At 60.6% G+C, this 21,165-nt stretch overlaps 1 protein-coding gene across 2 annotated transcripts; it reads right to left on the bottom strand.

Annotated features, from left to right (window-relative positions):
* Nucleotides 1-835: 835 nt before the first annotated feature.
* ASAP3 (ArfGAP with SH3 domain, ankyrin repeat and PH domain 3) lies at nt 836-20,556 on the bottom strand. Of its 2 annotated transcripts, none has more exons than XM_061373561.1 (26): nt 20,404-20,556; nt 17,418-17,490; nt 16,949-17,094; nt 15,762-15,836; nt 15,463-15,512; nt 15,119-15,245; nt 13,420-13,505; nt 12,689-12,764; nt 10,962-11,048; nt 10,638-10,747; nt 9,420-9,489; nt 9,149-9,236; nt 8,598-8,646; nt 8,321-8,508; nt 8,086-8,219; nt 7,513-7,607; nt 7,058-7,238; nt 4,872-4,957; nt 4,679-4,794; nt 4,533-4,600; nt 4,292-4,399; nt 3,958-4,180; nt 3,668-3,878; nt 2,634-2,766; nt 1,844-1,966; nt 836-1,386 (listed from the first exon to the last, which is right to left on the bottom strand). In XM_061373561.1, the coding sequence occupies exons 1-26, from the start codon at nt 20,527-20,529 to the stop codon at nt 1,312-1,314; spliced, it is 2,904 nt and encodes a 967-aa protein (XP_061229545.1). In that variant the 5' UTR covers nt 20,530-20,556; the 3' UTR covers nt 836-1,311. The 2 variants fall into 2 exon arrangements, with proteins under 2 accessions (XP_061229545.1, XP_061229546.1); XM_061373562.1 differs by having other exon boundaries at nt 2,634-2,763.
* Between the last annotated feature and the right edge of the window lie 609 nt (nt 20,557-21,165).

The raw sequence follows: 21,165 nt of genomic DNA, 5'->3' as shown, positions 1-21,165 counted from the left end.
TCAAGGCCAGGTTGGATGAAGCCTTGGGTGCCATGGTTTAGTGTGAGGTGTCCCTGCCCATGGCAGGGGGTTGGAACTGGATGATCTTAAGGTCCTTTCCAACCCAAACCATTCTATGATTCTGTGATTCTGTGATTCTGTGAATGGGTTGAACGGAGGTGGTTTGGATGCCCCATCCTCAGCAGTGCTCAAGGGGCTTGGAACTGGATAAGCTTTAAGGTCCCTTCCACCCCAACCTGTTCCATGGCTCTCTATGGTGCTGGTAAGGAGGAGGCTAAGCCTACACCAGGCTTTGCTCTGCAGAACCCCCCCAGAGCACCCATGGGGACAGCATAACCATAGGGTGAGCACCCCAGGTTGGCTCCCTGCAGGGAGGACACCCATGGGTGCCCAAACCCCCCCTGGTGCACCCATCCCCACATGAAGCAGCGCTCCCCTCATGCTCAGCACCCCAAACCCCGGGCTCCCACCACTGAAGGGCACTGGGAGGGCACAGGGATGCTGGTACCCATGTGGGAGGTGGCAGCAGCATCAGGCAGGGGCTGTGCCCCCCAGCGAGCAGCCAGGCCCTTACAAAACCCATGGTTTTATTGGAAACCAGAGACAGAAAACATGAACAAAACCGTTTGAGATGACACATTTGACCCCACAATGGGAATGGGGTGAGTCGGGGGGCGGTGGTAGGTGGTTCCCAAAGGGCACCAGCACAGGGGGGGACATTGGTCCCAAAACAGCTGTACAATCCCCTTGAAGAGCCCCCCCCCAGGGCTGGGGCGGTGATCCAGCACCCACCCCAGGCACAGGATATGGGGCAGGAGCTCCATGGTGCCCCCCAGAGCAGGGAATGGGATTTGTGCTGCGTCCCCAGAGCCCACCAGGCCCCCAAGGAGAGGCCATTGAAAGCCCTTTGCTATTCCCTGCTCACCCCCCAGGCTTCACAGCTGGGGTAGGGAAGAAGGATGGGGGGGATGCAGCTGCTCCCCAGCCCTGTCCCCCCCAACAGCCCCCAAGCTGGGGAGGGGGGTCCATGGCTCCCCAGCAGAGGAGGGTGAGGGGCACCCAGTGCAGCTCCTCCATCCCCAGATCCATGCGGACAGGAGAGGAGAAAGCCGCAGGGATGAGCAGGAGGGCACCAAGGGACCCTCTCAGCCCATCCGTGTCATGAGCGTGCCTGGTCTGTGCCCCAGCCCCAGGGCAGGCAGCAGCCTCCATCCATGGACGGTGTTCCCAATGGAAGGGGACCGGATGGGTCCCGGCTCTGCTGAGGACAGCGGGAGCTGCGCAGGAGGGTGCAGGGCCCGTGGGCACCCATCAGTCCTGCAGGAGGTGCACGAAGCTGGCTGGGAACACTCCGGTGCGGGATCCATCGCCCTCGATGAAGCCAACCTGGGGGGTGCAGGGGGGGGGTCAGGCCATGGGAGCCCCAGCTCTGAGATAGGGCTGAGAACTAAACCTGGACAAGAGAAGACTCCTCAAGGGGAGACCTCAGAGCAGCTCCAGGGCCTAAAGGGGCTGAAGGAAGCCTGGAGAGGGGCTTGGGACAAGGGATAGGATAAGGGGGAATGGGCTTTAACCTCCTGCCGGAGGGGAGGTTGAGCTTTAAGGCCTCTCCCAACCCATTCCATGATAGGACCTTGGGTAGGGGAGAGGCTCTGGGGCCGATACCCCCATTCCCAGAGGCATTCAGAGAGGCAAAGCTGCGGTGACCCATCAGTGACCTCCTGCATCAGGGATGGGGCCATCACCCATCCGCACCCCCGTGAGCACACATCCTCCTCCAGCCGGGGGGGGGCAGGGGAGGCCTGGACCAGGATCGGGCCCCAGCATCCCTGGGGACCCTCACCCAGCTCTGCTCGTCCTCCTCCCGCGTCACCACGATCACCTCGCCCTTGGAGAAGGTCAGCTCCCGAGCCTTGTCCCCCCTGCAGTCAGCCACCGCCTGCACCCGCTTCTGCCGCCCCTTCGCCTGCAAAGGGAGAGGAGGGGTCATGGGCACCCCCCAGAGCCATCCGCCAATGGGGGTGAAGGGATGTGATACCCCTGATGCATCCATCTTCCACTCTGGGATAAGGGGAAGGGAAAGGAGAAGAAAGGGGAAGAAGGGGGAAGAAAGGGGGGAAAAGGGAAAAAAGGGAAAAAAAGGAAAAAAGGGAAAAAAAGGTAAAAAAGGTAAAAAAGGGAAAAAAGGGAAAAAAGGGGGAAAAAGGGAAAAAGGGGGTGGAAAGGGGGAAAAGGGGGAAAAAGGGGGAAAAAGGGGGAAAAAGGGGGAAAAAGGGGGAAAAACAGGGGAAAAAGGGGAAAAAGGGAAAAAAGGGAAAAAAGGGGAAGAAGGGGTAAAGGGGAAGAAGGGGAAGAAAGGAATAAAAGGGAAAAAAGGGAAAAAAGGGAAAATAGGGGAAAAAGGGGAAAAAGGGGAAAAAGGGAAAAAGGGAAAAAAGGGAAAAAAGGAGAAAAAGGGGAAAAAGGGAAAAAAGGGGAAAAAGGGGAAAAAGGGGAAGAAGGTGAAGAAGGGGAAGAAAGGAATAAAAGGGAAAAAAGGGAAAAGGGAAGGGGAAGTCTGGGCACGCAGAGTGTGACCCCCAGCCACCATCACAGCCCCTCTGAGACACCCCCCTCCAAGTGTTGGCACCTACCGGAGCGAACCTCCTGGGCATGGGCACAGGGGGCACCTTGCTCCCGTTGGGATCCTCAATAGGGCTCTGGGGGGACACGGCCTTGCCCCCCACGCCACTGATGCGCCGGTAGGAGCGGGTGCTCTCGGAGCTGCTGGGGACAGCGGGGACAGTGTCACCCCCTCAACCATGCACCAGCCCCTTCCTGTGGGGGCTCAGTGGGGCCAGAGCCCCCTCATGGGACCCAGATCCCACCCCGCAGCCCCCTGGCTGCTGATGGGGATGGGCCCCATCCTCCCTCCAACAAGCCCATTCCCACCACAACTTCCCAAAGGGAAACTGATAACTCACAGGGGGCCTTGGTGTCACCCCAAATATCCCACATCACCTTCCCTAGAGACAAGCCAGAACCTAGCCCCCTCCTGCATCCTAGAGCATCAGTTCCCTTGTCCCCTCCTGCATCCTAGCGCAACAATTCCCTTGTCCCCTGCTGCATCCTAGAGCATCAACTCCCTTGTCCCCTCCTGCATCCCAGAGCATCAATTCCCTTGTCCCCTCTTGCATCCTAGAGCATCAATACCCTTGTTCCTTCCTGCATCCCAGAGCATCAATACTCTTGTCCCCTCCTGCATCCCAGAGCATCAATTCCCTTGTCCCCTCCTGCATCCCAGAGCATCAATTCCCTTGTCCCCTCCTGCATCCTAGAGCATCAATTCCCTTGTCCCCTCCTGCATCCCAGAGCATCAACTCCCTTGTCCCCTCCTGCATCCTAGAGCATCAATTCCCTTGTCCCCTCCTGCATCCCAGAGCATCAATTCCCTTGTGCCCTCCTGCATCCTAGAGCAACAATACCCTTGTAACCTCCTGCATCCCAGAGCATCAATTCCCTTGTCCCCTCCTGCATCCCAGAGCATCAATTGCCCTGGGGACTCCAGGTCCCCTTTGCTCCATGTCCCCCCCCGTGCCTACAGGGGGGTGGCTGGCACAGGATGAAGCCAACCCATGCAATGAGCCCCCCCCAGCCCCAGCGCTGGGATAAGGGGGAATGTCCATACCCAAACTTGACGGGGGGGATGTCGGGGGCTGTGGGGCTCAGCTCTGGCCCCCGCCGGGTGCTGGTCTCTGTCTCGGAGCGGGTCTCCCAGTACGCTGCCCTCCGGCTCTCAGTGGGGCTGCGGGTGCCGGGGGGGCCCACGGTGCCATCCAGGGCACCCCCACTGCTGGAGAAGTGGGGCTCTGACGCCTGCCAGGGCAGCTCAGGGCGCTCTATGGGACAACACAGACGGAGGGACGGTAACCACAGTAACCCATGGGGTGCCGGGTGATGGGGGACCCCCCCACTCACCGGTGGGGCTGGGTTTGGGGCGGGCGCTGCCCCGGGTGGGGTTTTTGAGGGGCAGCGGGGGGGGGATCTCCTCGCTGTGGGCCCGGCGGGGCGCGGGGCGCGAGGGCACCAGGATGCTCTCGTAGGTCCTGTTGGTGATGTCCATCCCCGTGCAGCTCCAGCGGGCCTGGGGGCTGGTGGCCGGCGGTGACGTGCCCTTGAAGGAGCGCTGCAGGGGGCTGACCTGGGGACAGGCACCCGGCTCTAGGGCTGCCCCACACCGGGGTCTGCACCCCCAGAGCCCTCGCTGGGGATGGGGGGTGTCCCCGTCCCCCCCATAACCCCCCATGGGTACCTTCTCCTCCAGCTCGTCCTCGCTGTCATAGGGGAACTCCTGGGCAGGCTCCCAGTTGTAATCCACGTGGATCTGTAGGGAGAGCTTCTCTGCCTGTGCCTGCTCCAGCTGCCGGATAGGGAAGGGCAGGAGGGTGTCAGGATGGGGGGGGCAGGTCCCAGCAGCCCCCTGCCACCACACCGGTGCTTCAGCCCCCTCTGCCCAGCCCGAGCATCTCCCTCCTCATCCTCCTCCCGCCTACCAGCTCCTCGCACTCGGTGTGCTTCAGCCTCCTGGCCACATCCAGCGCCGTCTCGCCCGCTGCGTTTACTGCCCGGGGGACAAAGGGGATGGGTCCCGGTCACTGGAGAACCCCAGCCCCCTCCTCTCCCCATCCCAGCCCCATACCCGTGGTGAAGGTGGCTTTGCCCTTGAGGAGCAGCTTGAGGCAGTTGGGCTGGTTGTAAAGCGCGCTGTAGTGCAGAGCCGTGTTCCCGTCCTGCGTCACCCGGTCCAGCGCCCCCCTGCAAGGAACTCGAGGCTCGAGGGCACGCAAGCATCAGCCCCGTGGTCCTGCATGGGAAGCGGGCAGGGGACGTACCCGTTCTGGATGATGAAGTCCACCAGAGGAAGAGATGATCTGTCAGCGTGGCGCACGGCCATGTGCAGTGCCAGCTCGCCCAGGTCCTGCCAAGAGATGGAGGGGAGGGATGGACCTGAGGATGCTCATCTCCCATAACAGAAAGGAGAGCTGGACCCAAGGATGCTCATCTCCCATGGGATGGAGGAGAGCTGGACCCAAGGATGCTCATTTCCCATGGGACGGAGGAGAGCTGGACCCAAGGATGCTCATTTCCCATGGGATGGAGGAGAGCTGGACCCAAGGATGCTCATCTCCCATGAGATAGAAGAGAGCTGGACCCAAGGATGCTCATCTCCCATGAGATAGAAGAGAGCTGGACCCAAGGATGCTCATCTCCCATGAGATAGAGGAGAGCTGGATCCAAGGATGCTCATTTCCCAAGAGATGGAGGAGAGCTGGACCCAAGGATGCTCATCTCCCATGGGATGGAGGAGAGCTGGACCCAAGGATGCTCATCTCCCATGGGATGGAGGACAGCTGGACCCAAGGATGCTCATCTCCCAAGAGATGGAGGAGAGATGGACCCAAGGATGCTCATTTCCCAAGAGACAGAGGAGAGCTGGACCCAAGGATGCTCATCTCCCATGGGATGGAGGACAGCTGGACCCAAGGATGCTCATCTCCCATGAGATGGAGGAGAGCTGGACCCAAGGATGCTCATCTCCCATGGGATGGAGGAGAGCTGGACCCAAGGATGCTCATCTCCCATGGATGGAGGAGAGCTGGACCCAAGGATGCTCATCTCCCATGGATAAGAGAGCTGGACCCAAGGATGCTCATCTCCCATGAGATAGAAGAGAGCTGGACCCAAGGATGCTCATCTCCCATGGGATGGAGGAGAGCTGGACCCAAGGATGCTCATCTCCCATGGGATGGAGGACAGCTGGACCCAAGGATGCTCATCTCCCAAGAGATGGAGGAGAGCTGGACCCAAGGATGCTCATTTCCCAAGAGACAGAGGAGAGCTGGACCCAAGGATGCTCATTTCCCGAGATAGAGGAGAGCTGGACTCAAGGATGCTCATCTCCCATGAGGAGAGCTGGAGCCAACAATGCTCATCTCCTGTAAGATGGAGGAGAGCTGGACCTAAGGATGCTCATCTCCCATGGGATGGAGGAGAGCTGGACCCAAGGATGCTCATCTCCCATGAGATGGAGGAGAGTTGGACCCAAGGATGCTCATCTCCCATGAGATGGAGGAGAGCTGGACCCAAGGATGCTCATCTCCCATGGGATGGAGGAGAGCTGGACCCAAGGATGCTCATCTCCCATGGGATGGAGGAGAGCTGGACCCAAGGATGCTCATCTCCCATGAGATAGAAGAGAGCTGGACCCAAGGATGCTCATCTCCCATGAGATAGAAGAGAGCTGGACCCAAGGATGCTCATCTCCCATGGGATGGAGGAGAGCTGGACCCAAGGATGCTCATCTCCCATGAGATAGAAGAGAGCTGGACCCAAGGATGCTCATCTCCCATGAGATAGAAGAGAGCTGGACCCAAGGATGCTCATCTCCCATGGGATGGAGGAGAGCTGGACCCAAGGATGCTCATCTCCCATGGGATGGAGGAGAGCTGGACGCAAGGATGCTCATCTCCCATGGGATGGAGGAGAGCTGGACCCACGGATGCTCATCTCCCATGACAGGAAGGAGAGCTGGACCCAAGGATGCTCATCTCCCATGGGATGGAGGAGAGCTGGACCCAAGGATGCTCATCTCCCATGAGATGGAGGAGAGCTGGACCCAAGGATGCTCATCTCCCATGGGATGGAGGAGAGCTGGACCCAAGGATGCTCATCTCCCATGGGATGGAGGAGAGCTGGACCCAAGGATGCTCATCTCCCATGAGATAGAGGAGAGATGGACCCAAGGATGCTCATCTCCCATGAGATGGAGGAGAGTTGGACCCAAGGATGCTCATCTCCGATGAGATGGAGGAGAGATGGACCCAAGGATGCTCATCTCCCATGGGATGGAGGAGAGCTGGACCCAAGGATGCTCATCTCCCATGGGATGGAGGAGAGCTGGACCCAAGGATGCTCATCTCCCAAGGCTACCCCTGCACCTGAAGGCAAACCCAGCGCATGGGCTCCCAAAGGGGGCAGCCCCATGGCTGCTGCCAGGCAGGGGGAGCAGAGCACTCACCTGGCCCTCAGGGCTGGGCAGGGGCTTGGCCAGATCCTGCCCCTCGGCAAAGGCCTGGAGCAGGGCCAGGAGGTCCCGGCCACGGATGGCTTCCCAGAGGCGATGGGGGTCCTCGTGCCCGCTCTTGTGCACGTAGCGGCGCTCCATGTACTTGGCCACGATGTATTCCTTGCGGGCAGCCCTGTGGGAATGGGGCTGTGGAGTGGGCTTGGACGGACACAGGGAGAGACCCTCCCCAAGGCACCGCTGGGCTCCTGCCTCCGCCTGAACCCTCATGGTCCAAGCACGGTGCAATCCCCACCAGTGATGACACCACGGTCACACCTTCTCCCATCCCAAGCCATTTCAGAGCCAATGGGCAGCAGTGTGGGGATGAGGGCTGAGCACCATGCGCTCCTCTTCCTCCTCCTCCTCCTCCCAGCACACCCCGAGCCCCTGGCCAGTGACCCACTCACATATCGCTGCTGGCCGAGGGCTTGGGGCAGTCCTGGCTGGGCAGCGTGGCCTCCATGATCTCATTGAAGCGGGTATTCCCGATGTTCACCGCCAGCTGTGGGCAGGCAGGGATGGGGGAGATGAGCCCCCCTGGCCACACTCACCTGCCCCAGCCAGATCCCCATCTCCATCCTGGAGACAGAGGGAAGGAACCCACTGCATCCACACAGGACCTTCCCAGAGCAGCATCCCCCCCCAGGGATGATGCTCTTCCATGGTAGGGGAAGTCTACCCAAGGGGCTGACAGCATCCCCCCCCTTAGCATGCAGAGACACCCCCCCCCCCCTTGCCCAAAGCACCACAGTGGGGGCTGGAAAGTGCTGCTGGCGAAACTGAGGCAAGTTTAGGAGCACTGGAGCAAACTGGGCACAGATGGGATGGAGGAGCAGGGATGAACTCTGCACCCCAGCAGGTTCGGGAGCCACAGAGGGTGATGGCACTACATGGATTGACGTTACATCACCTTGAGGTCCTTTCCAACCCGATCCCATCCTCTGGCTCTATGATCCCCAGTGGCTCAGGGAGCAGCTTACCAGCAGCTCGGAGGTGCTGAGGACATCCAGGGTGAGAGACTGGATGCGGGAGTAATGCACGCCCAGCTCCCGATGGATGCCGGAGCACTCGATGCACGTCAGGATGCCCAGGTTGGTGGAGAGCCACGTGGGGTCTGGGGTGTGGAGGTGCTCAGCATCACCACCCAGCCCCATGGGATGCTGCAAACCAGCCCCATAGCCAGGGACATGGGGGACACCCCAAGCCCCAACCTACCCGGGGCGCCGCAGTCACAACACTGCTTGTTCCCAGGCATGTTCTTCACCTCGCTGATGACCACCTTGGTGAGCTCCTGCAGGCCACCATCGGCCCCACCGCCTGCTGCTGCCCCACCACTGCTGGGGTCCCCCTTGAAGGCATTGCTCAAGGCTTCATCCTTGCTGTTCTGCAGCACCGAGACCCACCTGGGCAAGAGGGAGCCGTAAGGATGGGGATGGGGATGGAAGAGCAGGACCAGGCGTTTTAAGGAGTGGGGATGGGCTGTGGCACTTACACAATGCACTCCTGCTCGTCCTCCGCTTGGAAGTGGTATGTCCTGTTGTCTGCAGGGGTGGGGAGAGGGGAAGAAGGTGAGGAGAGGGGTTTGGGGTGCCCAGGACAGCAGGAAGGGGCTGAAACCACTCCAAAAGGGGCTGCTTTAATATAAAACTAAATCAAACTTAGAGAGGGGAGATTTAGGTTGGATGTCAGAAAGTTCTTCCCTGTGAGGGTGGTGGGACCATGGCACCCTGACACTGCACAGGGCTTGGAGCAAGCTACTCCAGTGGAAGGGGTCCCTGCCCATGGCAGGGGTTGGAGCTGGATGAACTCTAAGGTCCTTTCCAACCCAAACCAGAGTGGGATGCTGTGATTCATTGCACATCACTCCTCCATCACCTAAGCCCTCTTGCAACCTCTTCTTGCCTTGAGCTTGCTCCATCTCCTTGCAGTTGGTCCTTCGGGGAGATGCCCAGAACCAGATGCAAGGGACAAAGGGTGGCAGAGGAGCAGGCAGTGCTGGGCAAACCCAGGGACATCCCACGGGCACGTGGGACAAACACTCACGTGTCACCAGGTCGAAGCATTTCTTCTCCTCGGCGTGGGGCCGCACTTGGCAGGTCAGGAGGTTCAGCTTGACGGGGGGACGGTTGATCTGCGGGGTGTGAGGTCAGGAAGGGATCGGGATGTGCAGTGCGGAGCGCATCCTTCCCATGGTTGCTCACAGGGATGCTAATCCCTCTTGGCATTAGGAGGGTCCGACCTTCCCCAACCCTCTGCAGGAGAACAGGGCTTGGAGAAGCGGGGGTCAGGGTGCAGCCCCCCCGTGGCCCCTCACCGTGCTGTGGGAGATGGTCAGACAGCCGTACTTCACCCCACACTTCCTCTTCTGCCACACTTTGCGGATCCTGAGGAGGAGGAAGGGCAGTGAGGATGCACCGCATGGCCCTGATCACCCACATCCACCTGCCTCCCAGGTCACCTATGGAAGCTCTCATGGACCTATGGACACACCTGCCTCCCAGGTCACCTATGGAAGCTCTCATGGACCTATGGATACACCTGCCTCCCAGGTCACCTATGGAAGCTCTCATGGACCTATGGACACACCTGCCTCCCAGGTCACCTATGGAAGCTCTCATGGACCTATGGACACACCTGCCTCCCAGGTCACCTATGGAAGCTCTCATGGACCTATGGACACACCTGCCTCCCAGGTCACCTATGGAAGCTCTCATGGACCTATGGACACACCTGCCTCTCAGGTCACCTATGGAAGCTCTCATGGACCTATGGACACACCTGCCTCTCAGGTCACCTATGGAAGCTCTCATGGACCTATGGACACACCTGCCTCTCAGGTCACCTATGGAAGCTCTCATGGACCTATGGACACACCTGCCTCCCAGGTCACCTATGGAAGCTCGCATGGACCTATGGACACACCTGCCTCCCAGGTCAGCTATGGAAGCTCGCATGGACCTATGGACACACCTGCCTCCCAGGTCACCTGTGGAAGCTCTCATGGACCTATGGACACACCTGCCTCTCAGGTCACCTATGGAAGCTCTCATGGACCTATGGACACACCTGCCTCTCAGGTCACCTATGGAAGCTCTCATGAGCAACCCAATGGCTTTCTGGGCATGGGGCTGTGCTGTTGGGCTGGAGACCCATAGCCAAGGACACTGAACCCACAGCACCGGCCACCCAAGAGAGCATCACAGGGAAGGCACCAGAGCCTCCTGGGGGTCTTCAGATAAGAAATGGGCTGATGACACCAAACCATTGGCAGGGGACGGCTCCCTTGCACCACCTCCAAACCTTCTCCTTCCCATCCCCTGGGTTCTCCCCCAGCCTGGGCAGACATCCCATTCGCCAAGCACTGATGGATGCTTAAGACCAGATGGGACCAATTGCACCCAAAAACCCATCTAACAGCAACCAAAACCTCACCCCAACAGTTCCACCTCGGGGGCCTCCCATGAGCATGGAGCTCTCCCAGCCCACAGCAACACCAGGATAGAGCCAGGAGCTCTCTGGGCACCATCCTCACCCATCACTCTTCTTGTAGAGAAACCCTGACTTCTCCGTCCCATACTGCTTGTTCCCCTGGTGCTGGTGGATGCTGTAGCCACTCCCGGAGTTCTTCCTGCCCAGGTTTTCCTGGGAAAAGGTGTTTAAAAAGCCAAGTGAGAAGTGCAGAGGTGGCTGCTGGCAATTCATCATTGCATGGATGCAGTGGTCCCCATCCCCTCCCAGCCTTGGAGCACCTCCCACATCTCCTGCCCTGCTGCTCCCTCAGGTGTCCCCATTGGTCCCCTCCTTCCCATCCAGCCAGCCCCATCCCAGCTCCCCACTGCCCATCCCGGGATGTCACCTCCTTGCTGTCCAGCTGCAGGAGGCTGCGCAGGGAATCGCGGGTCTGCGTGAGCTGCTTCACCTCCTCCTCCTGTGCCTGGTGGAGCTGGGAAAGGAAGCGGCTGATGCTCACTGCTGCACTGAGTGTGGGCATCTTCAGCCCCTGCCCTCACTGCTGCACTGAGTGTGAGCATCCTCAGCCCTTCCCCTCACTGCTGCACTGAGTGTGGGCATCCTCAGCTCCTGCCCTCACTGCTGCACTGAGTGTGAGCATCCTCAGCCCCTGCCCTCACTGCTGCACTGAGTGTGAGCATCCTCAGCCCCTGCCCTCACTGCTGCACTGAGTGTGAGCATCCTCAGCCCCTGCCCTCACTGCTGCACTGAGTGTGGGCATCCTCAGCCCCTGCCCTCACTGCTGCACTGAGTGTGGGCATCCTAGCCCCTGCCCTCACTGCTGCACTGAGTGTGAGCATCCTCAGCCCCTGCCCTCACTGCTGCACTGAGTGTGAGCATCCTCAGCCCCTGCCCTCACTGCTGCACTGAGTGTGAGCATCCTCAGCCCCTGCCCTCACTGCTGCACTGAGTGTGAGCATCCTCAGCCCCTGCCCTCACTGCTGCACTGAGTGTGAGCATCCTCAGCCCCTGCCCTCACTGCTGCACTGAGTGTGAGCATCCTCAGCCCCTGCCCTCACTGCTGCACTGAGTGTGAGCATCCTCAGCCCCTGCCCTCACTGCTGCACTGAGTGTGAGCATCCTCAGCCCCTGCCCTCACTGCTGCACTGAGTGTGAGCATCCTCAGCCCCTGCCCTCACTGCTGCACTGAGTGTGAGCATCCTCAGCCCCTGCCCTCACTGCTGCACTGAGTGTGAGCATCCTCAGCCCCTGCCCTCACTGCTGCACTGAGTGTGAGCATCCTCAGCCCCTGCCCTCACTGCTGCACTGAGTGTGAGCATCCTCAGCCCCTGCCCTCACTGCTGCACTGAGTGTGAGCATCCTCAGCCCCTGCCCTCACTGCTGCACTGAGTGTAGCATCCTCAGCCCCTGCCCTCACTGCTGCACTGAGTGTGAGCATCCTCAGCCCCTGCCCTCACTGCTGCACTGAGTGTGAGCATCCTCAGCCCCTGCCCTCACTGCTGCACTGAGTGTGAGCATCCTCAGCCCCTGCCCTCACTGCTGCACTGAGTGTGAGCATCCTCAGCCCCTGCCCTCACTGCTGCACTGAGTGTGAGCATCCTCAGCCCCTGCCCTCACTGCTGCACTGAGTGTGAGCATCCTCAGCCCCTGCCCTCACTGCTGCACTGAGTGTGAGCATCCTCAGCCCCTGCCCTCACTGCTGCACTGAGTGTGAGCATCCTCAGCCCCTGCCCTCACTGCTGCACTGAGTGTGAGCATCCTCAGCCCCTGCCCTCACTGCTGCACTGAGTGTGGGCATCCTCAGCCCCTGCCCTCACTGCTGCACTGAGTGTGAGCATCCTCAGCCCCTGCCCTCACTGCTGCACTGAGTGTAGCATCCTCAGCCCCTGCCCTCACTGCTGCACTGAGTGTGAGCATCCTCAGCCCCTGCCCTCACTGCTGCACTGAGTGTGAGCATCCTCAGCCCCTGCCCTCACTGCTGCACTGAGTGTGAGCATCCTCAGCCCCTGCCCTCACTGCTGCACTGAGTGTGAGCATCCTCAGCCCCTGCCCTCACTGCTGCACTGAGTGTGAGCATCCTCAGCGGTTTGGGGGGGCCATGTGGGCACGTACCGCATGGAGGGACACAGCGAGCTTCTCAATGAAGGGGTAGAGGTTCTGGGCAGCTTTCCAGCCGTCTTGGAAGAAACTGGGCATTTGTCCCACGGGATTGAGATGCAGATGGGGAGGATGGAGGGGAAGAAAGAGGATCTTTGAGAGACGCCGTGGCCCCAGACCATAGCAACACATCCACACCCCCGAGGGAAGCCTTGTCCCATTGGGACCCCAATCTCAGACCATGGGGTCTGGATACCCCAAGTATTCGGGGTGTTTGGCATGCAGGTTTGGCCTCTGGTGCAATGCAATCTCTGGGTCACAGCCCCACACTTGGCCAATGGGACTGTCCCCTCCCTTGCCCCAGTTTCCCCTCTCGAGAGTCGGAGGTGACACCATGGCACCCCATGCTGCTATTCCAGCCTCATGGAGCAAAGGGAAAAGACAAGTGGATGTTAATCCTCATTCCAAACCCCCTCACTATGACCCCCTGGCTAACAGCAGAGCCACTCTGCTGAACTCCTCCCTGGAAATCCATCCAGAAACCAAATCATCGGCTATATCCCGAGCCAACCCCATTCCAGCATCCCCCCATGGCCACGTTTACAGCTCCTCAAGCCAACAAAGCACGTTTCAGCTCCCCATCATTGGGTACCAGTGGAGAGCGATGGGCTCTTCACCAACAGCTTGATGGAGCTGGGATGGGAGAAGCTCCCAGCCCCTCATGGGGGGACCCGAGCAGCACCTACTTGTGTTGAGCATGGAAAAACTTGATGAGGCTCTGCAGGAAATCCGGTCCCTGCTTCATCTGGGACTCGCTGGCTTTCAGCAGGTACTGCAGGAGGAGGGGACGCTCGGTGAGGTGATGGAGACAAGGCTGGAAGCACCCCAGAGGAAAGAGGATGCTCACCCGGCCCCTGCATCCCCCTCCCGGTGCAGGCAGGAGCGTTAAGGCACTGTCTGGGGACCACCCTCAATAAAACCTGGCTCTGGAAGTCCTCCAAGCCCTGAGCAGTTCAAGGACCAAAGGCAGGCTCCCAGCCAAGCATTCCTGTCCCATCATCCCATGCTTCTGGAGTTAATAAATAACCCAGACCTGAGGCAGCTCATGAAGGGAAAATGAACTGGTTTTGAAGACATGACCCCTTGGCTCCAAACAAACCCAGCACCTGCAGCACATCAGCCCTGGAGCTCTGCGATCCACACGGAGCTCTCCCATGGGATGGGGAATTTCAGCTTCATGCATTCACCCCATCCATCAGCTGCAGGCAGGAAAGACCCAGAGCCTTGCTCCCCCATAGCAAAGTAAGGGAGGGGAAGAGATTTTCCCCTTGGAGCTCTGATCCAGCCGCACAGCTGCTGGAGGATGCTTTCCAGTGGGAAGCAAGGGGAGGGGAAGGCAGCTCCAGGGGCTTTTCAGGGTGGGGAAGTCCTGCTGTGGGATAAAGCCTTGGGGATGGAGCCTCCTGGTACCCCAGTCTGAAAGCGTGGCTGCATGGCTCCACACAAGCTGGAGATGCAAAGCCCACCATGGGGCTCCCAGCTGGCTGAGCCCCACAAAGGGATGCTCCCAGCGCTGCCTGGATCTGGATCCAACTGCATGCATTCATCCCCATGCCCTGAGGGTGCAAGATGGCCCATGATGAGGAGATGCAACTATTCCCATGATGGGAATAGCATCATACCCCCCATCGCCAGGCAAGCACACACCCCTCCGTGCCAGCGTTGCTGGCAGCGGTCCCTCCCCGGCCGGGATGCAGCTCCCGTTGTTCCCAAGCACTGTTGTGTGTCTCACAGTGGTGCTATTCAAGGCAGTGACTCATCTGGCTGGGTCCCAGCTCCCTGCTCCTGCTGCAGCGGGTGCAGCATCCTCCCTGCACCCCATTGCCAGGATGAGGGACACGGGGCTGCAGGCTCTGATGCTGCTGCCTGCTCCTCAGGGATGTGGCAGGCCCCTGGGGACAAGCACTGGGGACCTGTCCCCTGCTCTCAAGGTGCTTATGGGGCTACTGGGGTCCCTCTTCCCTGGTGGGGCTGCCACTGGGTCTCCAGCCTTCACCTATTCCTATCTCACCTGAGAACGGACCCCTGGTGTCATGGGGGATGTGGGGCCATTCAGGAGCCCCCCTAACCCAAAACCACTGAAGCGGTTTTGAGAACAGGGTCAAACCACAAAGCCAACCTCTGGGTGTGACCCAAAAAGCTCACTTTTTGCCCCAAATGCCAGCCTGTGGGAGGATGCAGGTGGAACCCCGGGTACCTTGCTGCAGCAGAACCCATGGGTACCACTCACAACCACATCCCAGAGACCCCATCTTGGGGATGGGGACCCTGGGACCATGCAGGGATGGGATGGGAACAGCGGAGGGTCCCACACAGCACCCTATGGGGCTGCTTTGGTGGGGACACACGGAGGCCCTGATGTCCCCATCCCGGCACTGCCCCTACCTCGCACATGTGGAGCTGGAAGAGCCGCCGCTCCCTCTGCATGTCCTCGGCCACCTCGGCTGCGGACGGCTCCGCCTGGATGACCCCGGCCACACGGGCTCGTTCCTTCTCCTTCTCCATCTTCCCCCTGTGGGAAGCACAGAGCAGGTCGGGGCCATCTCAAGGGATGTGGCTGCGGTGGGAATGGGATCAGGACAAACATCTCCAGCCCCTCTCAGTTGGGAAAGGCTGGATCAGAGCCGTCCTGATGGCAAACTGGCACCAAGCAGTGCAGCCCCGGGGACAAAACACCTTTGTGCAGGGCGGGATTAGGAGGATTGTGCCTGGGGCAGCGGGTTCCTTACACTTTGGTCTCATAATCCTTCCAGGCTTTTTCAATCTGCTTCTTGGAGTCCTGTGGGAAGAGGGAAGAGGGATGGCAGGCGTCAGGGAAGGGGAAAGCTGGTGGCACCGAAGCAGCCGAAGGCTTTGCTCTCCATCACTGCACCCTGCCCTGCCCCTTGTCCCCACCCCTTGCTCTTGTCATTCCCAACCTCATTCCATCATTCCCTGGGCACAGGTCCCTTCTCCTGGCCAGGGATGTGATCCAAGCCCGTCACAGGGCTCTCGCCCCAGTACGGGGACAGCACTGGAGGGGACTCACCAGGCGCCCGTCCTTCAGCTGCCCCTTCAGCAGGCTGTCCAGGGGGAAGGAGACGATGTTGTTCAGGTTCTGAACCTGTGCGGAGCAGAGATGGGGTCACCCCACAGGGTCCCCACCTCAGGGCAGGTGAAGGAGCCAGAGCCCCGCATCCCTCCCGGTGCTGGGACCTCCATGGCTGCCCTGGGAAGGGTTAAAGAGGCTGGGAGCAGGGCTGGAGCCGGGATGCAGGCACCGGGCAGGCTGGGGCTTGTTGGAGCTGGCTGCAAGATGTCTGACGTGGGGCCCTTCCCACAAACCACATCAGCGCCATGGCTGCCAAGAGCAAAGCTCTTCCCTTGCATCCACACCCCAGCCCTGTCCCCTTCCTCACAGCACAGCACTCGGGGATGCCATCCCATGCCCCCCCCCGATGCCAGGGAAGCATCCCCCTTCCCTGGGGTTTGGGGACAGCAATGCAGCCGCTTCCGACAGCTCCAGGGGGGAAACCTGGCTCTTGGATCCAGGCACATAACCCACAGCAGCAGCGGTGGGGGGCCGGGAACTGGTCTGGCTCCTCCATCAGGATGGATCCCACAGATCCCCATGGAGCACGGGGATGCGGCCAGGCTGGGATAGCCTGGGATGGGGAAGGGGAGGAGCGGGGAGGCCCGGAATGGGTAACAGGGGAAGATACAAGGATGTGAAGGGAAGGGCAGCAGAGCTAAAGCTCCTTCTGCAGAGCCAAAAGCACCCATTGGAAAGTGGATGTGAAAGGGACCAGAGAGGGGACCAGGACATGGAAACACCCCCAGGGCTTGGCATAGACCCGGAACCGACTTCTCCAGCAGAGCCATTCCTGAGGTGGGGAATGCGCTGCCAGCTCGGCTCTGCGAGCTCAGCCTGGCTTTGATTTACTTCTTGGCAAGCGAGATCAAGAGATGCAATTGATGGGAGGGGGGGAAGCCAGGAAGAAAAGGGGGGGAAAGAGAAAAGAGTAACTCCAACCATCCAGTGAATCCCAGCGGAGCGGGGAATGAGCTGTCAGTGCAGCAAGAGGCACATTGGATGGGTTGGAAGCAGGAGGAGCGTGTTCCCCAGGCTGGGATGGGGATTGCTGGGTGGAGGGCAGCTGAACTGGGAGGACTGGGGTCACGCTCCCAGATGGACGGGGCTCTCGGCTGGATGCAGGAGGGCAGGGGGCAGCTCACCAGGTTCTTGAAGAGCGCGGTGACCTCGCGGGTGAACACGGCCAGGTTGAGGAAGCCGGTGGAGAGCTCGTGGTTGTTCTGGGAGAGGTGGTTGTTCCCGAAGCTCTCCAGGGCCTCGCTGTACTGCTCCTCATTCTCCACGTGGGCTGCACGGGGAGACACCAGAGAGGGACATGGTGACACTGAGGCATCCCATGGGGAGCATCACGGAACCATGCCCCACCAGCATCCATCTCCGCATCCCTCCACAGCGGGACAGCAGTGCTCTGCCCTAAACAACCTCCCTTTGAGTCCTCCATTTCACATCTTTTTGAGACTGTTTTTGGCACCTTATGACACTGAGAGGCTACAAGCACCCACATCCCACCTATGGCCACCTCCTGCATCATACAGTGTTGGATGCAGGATGAGACCCATCCCAGAGCCCGCTGGTCCAGGGATGCCCATCCCCTCTCCAAGCACAACTCACTGAGCCCGGAGACGTGAATGGCTTTCACATATTTCCTGATCCTCTGGAGCACGGCTTGGTCCCCATCCAGGCTCTGCGGAGAAGGAAAACAAGCGGAGCTCAGGAGCCCTGCCAAGCACAGCCAGCGCTCGGCCCCACTGCTGCTGCTCTGCCATGCAGATGTGTGGGGCAGCAGCCAAGCTCCTGGTGCTGCAAGAGGAGCCGGAGGCATTCCAGGAACACCCGGGATGCCCATGGCTCTGGCTGGCCCCACTGAGGTGGGCTGGGGCAAGATGTAAGGGGTGAGAGGCTTGGCCAGCACGCCCAGCACCCCTTTGGATCCCAGTATCCATGGAAATGCCCCCCTGGCTCTCGCAGGAGCTGTTCCAACCAAGGAAGGGATGAAGCATCACACAGCACGACTAAACCAGCCTGTGGCCCTGTGGCCCTATGGCCAGTGAGAGCCCTGGGAGGTGCCCAGCTCCCCACAGAGGTCCATGGGAGAGCCGAAACCAGGACCCACTGCGGCCCAACAGGGACCTAAAGCACATAAACCCCACAACCTGGGGGGCTTCCACACCCCCTCTTCCTCACTCCATCCCTCCTGACCCCTCTTTGCCCCCACTGAGCACCAGGGCAAACTGAACCCCAACGCCAATCTAATGCCAACCCGGCCACTGCTGCTGCTTGCAGAGCACCCAGCAAGGGTTAAGGCAGGGCAGCCCCAGCCATAGGAAAGGGTTAAGGACGTCTTGGCTGCAGGTACCAGAGGCATGATAACAGGCTGGAAATATTTAGAGGGCGTGAACATGAAGAAGGGCAGGGATGAAACCACGGAGGAGCTGCAGTAAAGAGGCTCCTCTCGCTCCTGCTCTCAAGGCTCAAGGCTTTGGGGCTGATGTCAAGGCTGATTTCCTGACAGCGGGGTCAGCCTGGCCCCAGAGCCGCTCTCCAAGGCCCTCCTGGTTGGACGGGATGCTGCAAGAGGAGCTCTGGCCTGGATGAGCCGGCTGGGAGGGGACTGGAGCTGAGGCAGGATCATCTCCAGCGCCATGCATCTGCAATGGGGAGGATACTGGAGTGCCCCAACGCCTCCCAAATCCAGGCAGACCAGGCCCTCTGGAGCATCCCGTGACTTGGGATGGGAGCCAGGGCTAGGTTTGGAAACCTGGCGTAGCCTCAGGAAGGGGAAACTGAGGCAGCTCTGGATGCATCCCTGTGCAAGTGGGGGGAAGAAGCTGCTCCGAGTGCCCAGGACAGCGTAGCAGGAGGCTGAATGGGGCCAGTGCAGAGCAGGGATTAAGGATGCTCTGGGGAAGGACACAGTGGCTTTCAGGAAGGGGTCCATGAGTCAAGCAGTGGGGACAGGGCAGGCAGAGCCCAGCACTGGGGTGGGAAACGCAGAGGAAATCACTGCACTGCTCTGGGCACCGCTGGCACCCCTGATGTGCTGAGGTGGATGCTGAGGGTATGGGCTTCAGCAGCACCAGGACAACCCTCCCACAGCATCCGTCACCCCCAGGCCCAGCCAGGGATGAGGGCTCCTGGTCTGGGGAAGCTGAGGACATCGGCGCGACAGGATGGAAGCTTGAGGAAGGGACGGATCCACACTTGCACCACAGCCCCATTGGGATGCTCAATGGGGCCATTCTTCTGCCTTCCCCCCAGCGCTGCCAGCTGGTGCTGCCCAGTGAAGGAGTCACTGTGGGTGCCAGGGACCAGGGTGACAGCTCTATGGGGCTGGGAGCAGGATGCAGCAGGCGATGGCATGGGGCTGGGATTCCTTTGCTTGGATTTCCCACTTCCCCTCCTGCTGGAGCATCAGGACACCAAAGGCCTGGCAGAGCTTTGGCCCCCACAACCTGCAGTGGGAGTGGGGCTCTACTGAGCAAACCCCACAGAGATCCCTGCTATGGCAGGGGGCTGCCTCTGCTCCTGCCCCCATCCCTATATCCCCCTTCACCTCTGGAGCAGCCAAATGAAATCCCTGCTGCTGCCTCCTGGCTGGAGCTGCCTTCCCCATCCCTGGCTGAGAGGAAGATCCAACACATGCTGGCAGGGACCAGGATGCTCCATGGTGCATCCCCAGTCTTCCAGGCCTTGGGACGCCCATCCCGCTGCCCCCAGGGATCCCGGCACCTGGGGCCCCGCACTCCCCACCAGCCCTGGCTCTCCTTCAAAGCCATTCCTGCACTAAGAGGAGTTGGCAAAAGCCACGGGACCAGCTGGAAACCGCCTTTATTCCAGGCAGGAGAAGGGGGATGAAGGCACCTCCACCACCTCCTCACTGCCCGCAAACGCAGCCCGGCTTTATGGGGTGGGGGGGATTGAAAATGGCTTTAATAGCATGGGGGGGGGGACCCCATGGGCACAGCAGCGCATCAGGGCTGGCTCCAGGACCTCCATAGCGGATGGGAGCCATGGGGCTGATGCTCTGCCCAGCCCCAGGGGGAAGCCCTGGCCCCCGGAGGGGATGCCCTGAACCGGGCAGGGGATGCTCTGGGGGTGTAGAGGGGGAGCTGGAGCTGGAAATTAACCCTTTACAGGAGGTTGAAAGAAGAGTTTTACCCATTTCTGCAGCCTTTGGACTCAATAGCACCCGCTGGGGCTGCTTGAGGAATGCAATCGGCCCGAGGGTCCCAAACACTTACTTTAGGGTGCCCAAAACACCGACTCCAGGGTGCCCAAAACACCGACTTCAGGGTGCTCAAAACACCGACTTTAGGGTGCCCAAAACACACACTTTAGGGTGCCCAAAACACTGACTCCAGGGTGCTCAAAACACCGACTTCAGGGTGCCCAAACACCGACTTCAGGGTGCCCCAAACACCGACTTTAGGGTGCCCAAAACACCCCATTCAGGGCTCCCACCAGTCGAACAGGGGGGCTCTGGGGCTGAATGGACCCTGATAAACCCAAGCCCAAGGAATGAAGGAGCCCCGCGGGTGCGGGACCGGCGCTGCGGGGTTGTGCTGAGGTGGGGACCCCCTCCCATAACCCCACTCACCTCTTCCAGAGCCCCCACCGCCCCCCGGCACTTGTGCATCTTGGGGGCGAAGGCGGCCGCGGCCGGGGAGCTCAGGTCCTCGCCGGTCACCGCCAGGAACTCGGCCACGCTGAGCTGCTCGGGCATGGTGCGGGGCGGTGCGGGGCGGTGCGGGACGGGACGGAGCGGGGCTGGGGGGGCTCCGTGCGGAGCGCCCCGGGGGTGCCGGCGAGGCCCCGCTCTGCGCCCCGTGCCCGGCCCCGGGAGCTGCGCCCGCCCCCCCGCACCCCGCGTCATGCGGGAGCCCCGCCCGGCCGTTAAAGGAGAAGGGACCCGGAGGGGTCCGCATCACGCAAAGGGCCCGGGTTCGGGGAGCGGGGAGCGGGGAAGGTAAAGGGGTGGTTGGGAAGGGCTGGGGTGTGAGGGGGGAGATGGGCTGAGGGTTAAGGAGAAGGCTCCTGAAGGGGAGACCTTAGAGCAGCTCCAGTGCCTGAAGGGGCTGCAGGAAACCTGGAGAGGGGCTTGGGACAAGGGCCTGTAGGGACAGGCCAAGGGGAATGGCTTGAACCTGCCCGAGGGGAGACTGAGCTGAGCTCTTAGGCAGAAGCTCTTCCCTGTGAGGGTGCTGAGGCGCTGGCACAGGGTGCCCAGAGAAGCTGTGGCTGCCCCATCCCTGGCAGTGCTCAAGGCCAGGTTGGACACAGGGGCTTGGAGCAAGCTGCTCCAGTGGAAGGGGTCCCTGCCCGTGGCAGGGGTTGGAGCTGGAGGAGCTTTAAGGTCCCT

This window comes from Neopsephotus bourkii, unplaced genomic scaffold (genome assembly GCF_033783945.1).
Source record: "Neopsephotus bourkii isolate Nb327-2 ecotype Australia unplaced genomic scaffold, CSIRO-AGI_Nbou_v1 NB_1632, whole genome shotgun sequence".
NCBI classification, from domain to species: domain Eukaryota; kingdom Metazoa; phylum Chordata; class Aves; order Psittaciformes; family Psittacidae; genus Neopsephotus; species Neopsephotus bourkii.
This window is presented reverse-complemented; position numbering and strand designations above follow the sequence as displayed.

Coding starts and splice junctions, on each gene's coding strand:
- ASAP3 (XM_061373561.1), bottom strand. CDS start 20,529: ATGCCCGAGCAGCTCAGCGTGGCCGAGTTCCTGGCGGTGACCGGCGAG. Junction 15,513..15,761: donor AGCTGAAGGACGGGCGCCTG/GTGAGTCCCCTC, acceptor CTCTTCCCACAG/GACTCCAAGAAGCAGATTGA. Junction 3,879..3,957: donor CCCCAAACCCAGCCCCACCG/GTGAGTGGGGGG, acceptor GTTGTCCCATAG/AGCGCCCTGAGCTGCCCTGG.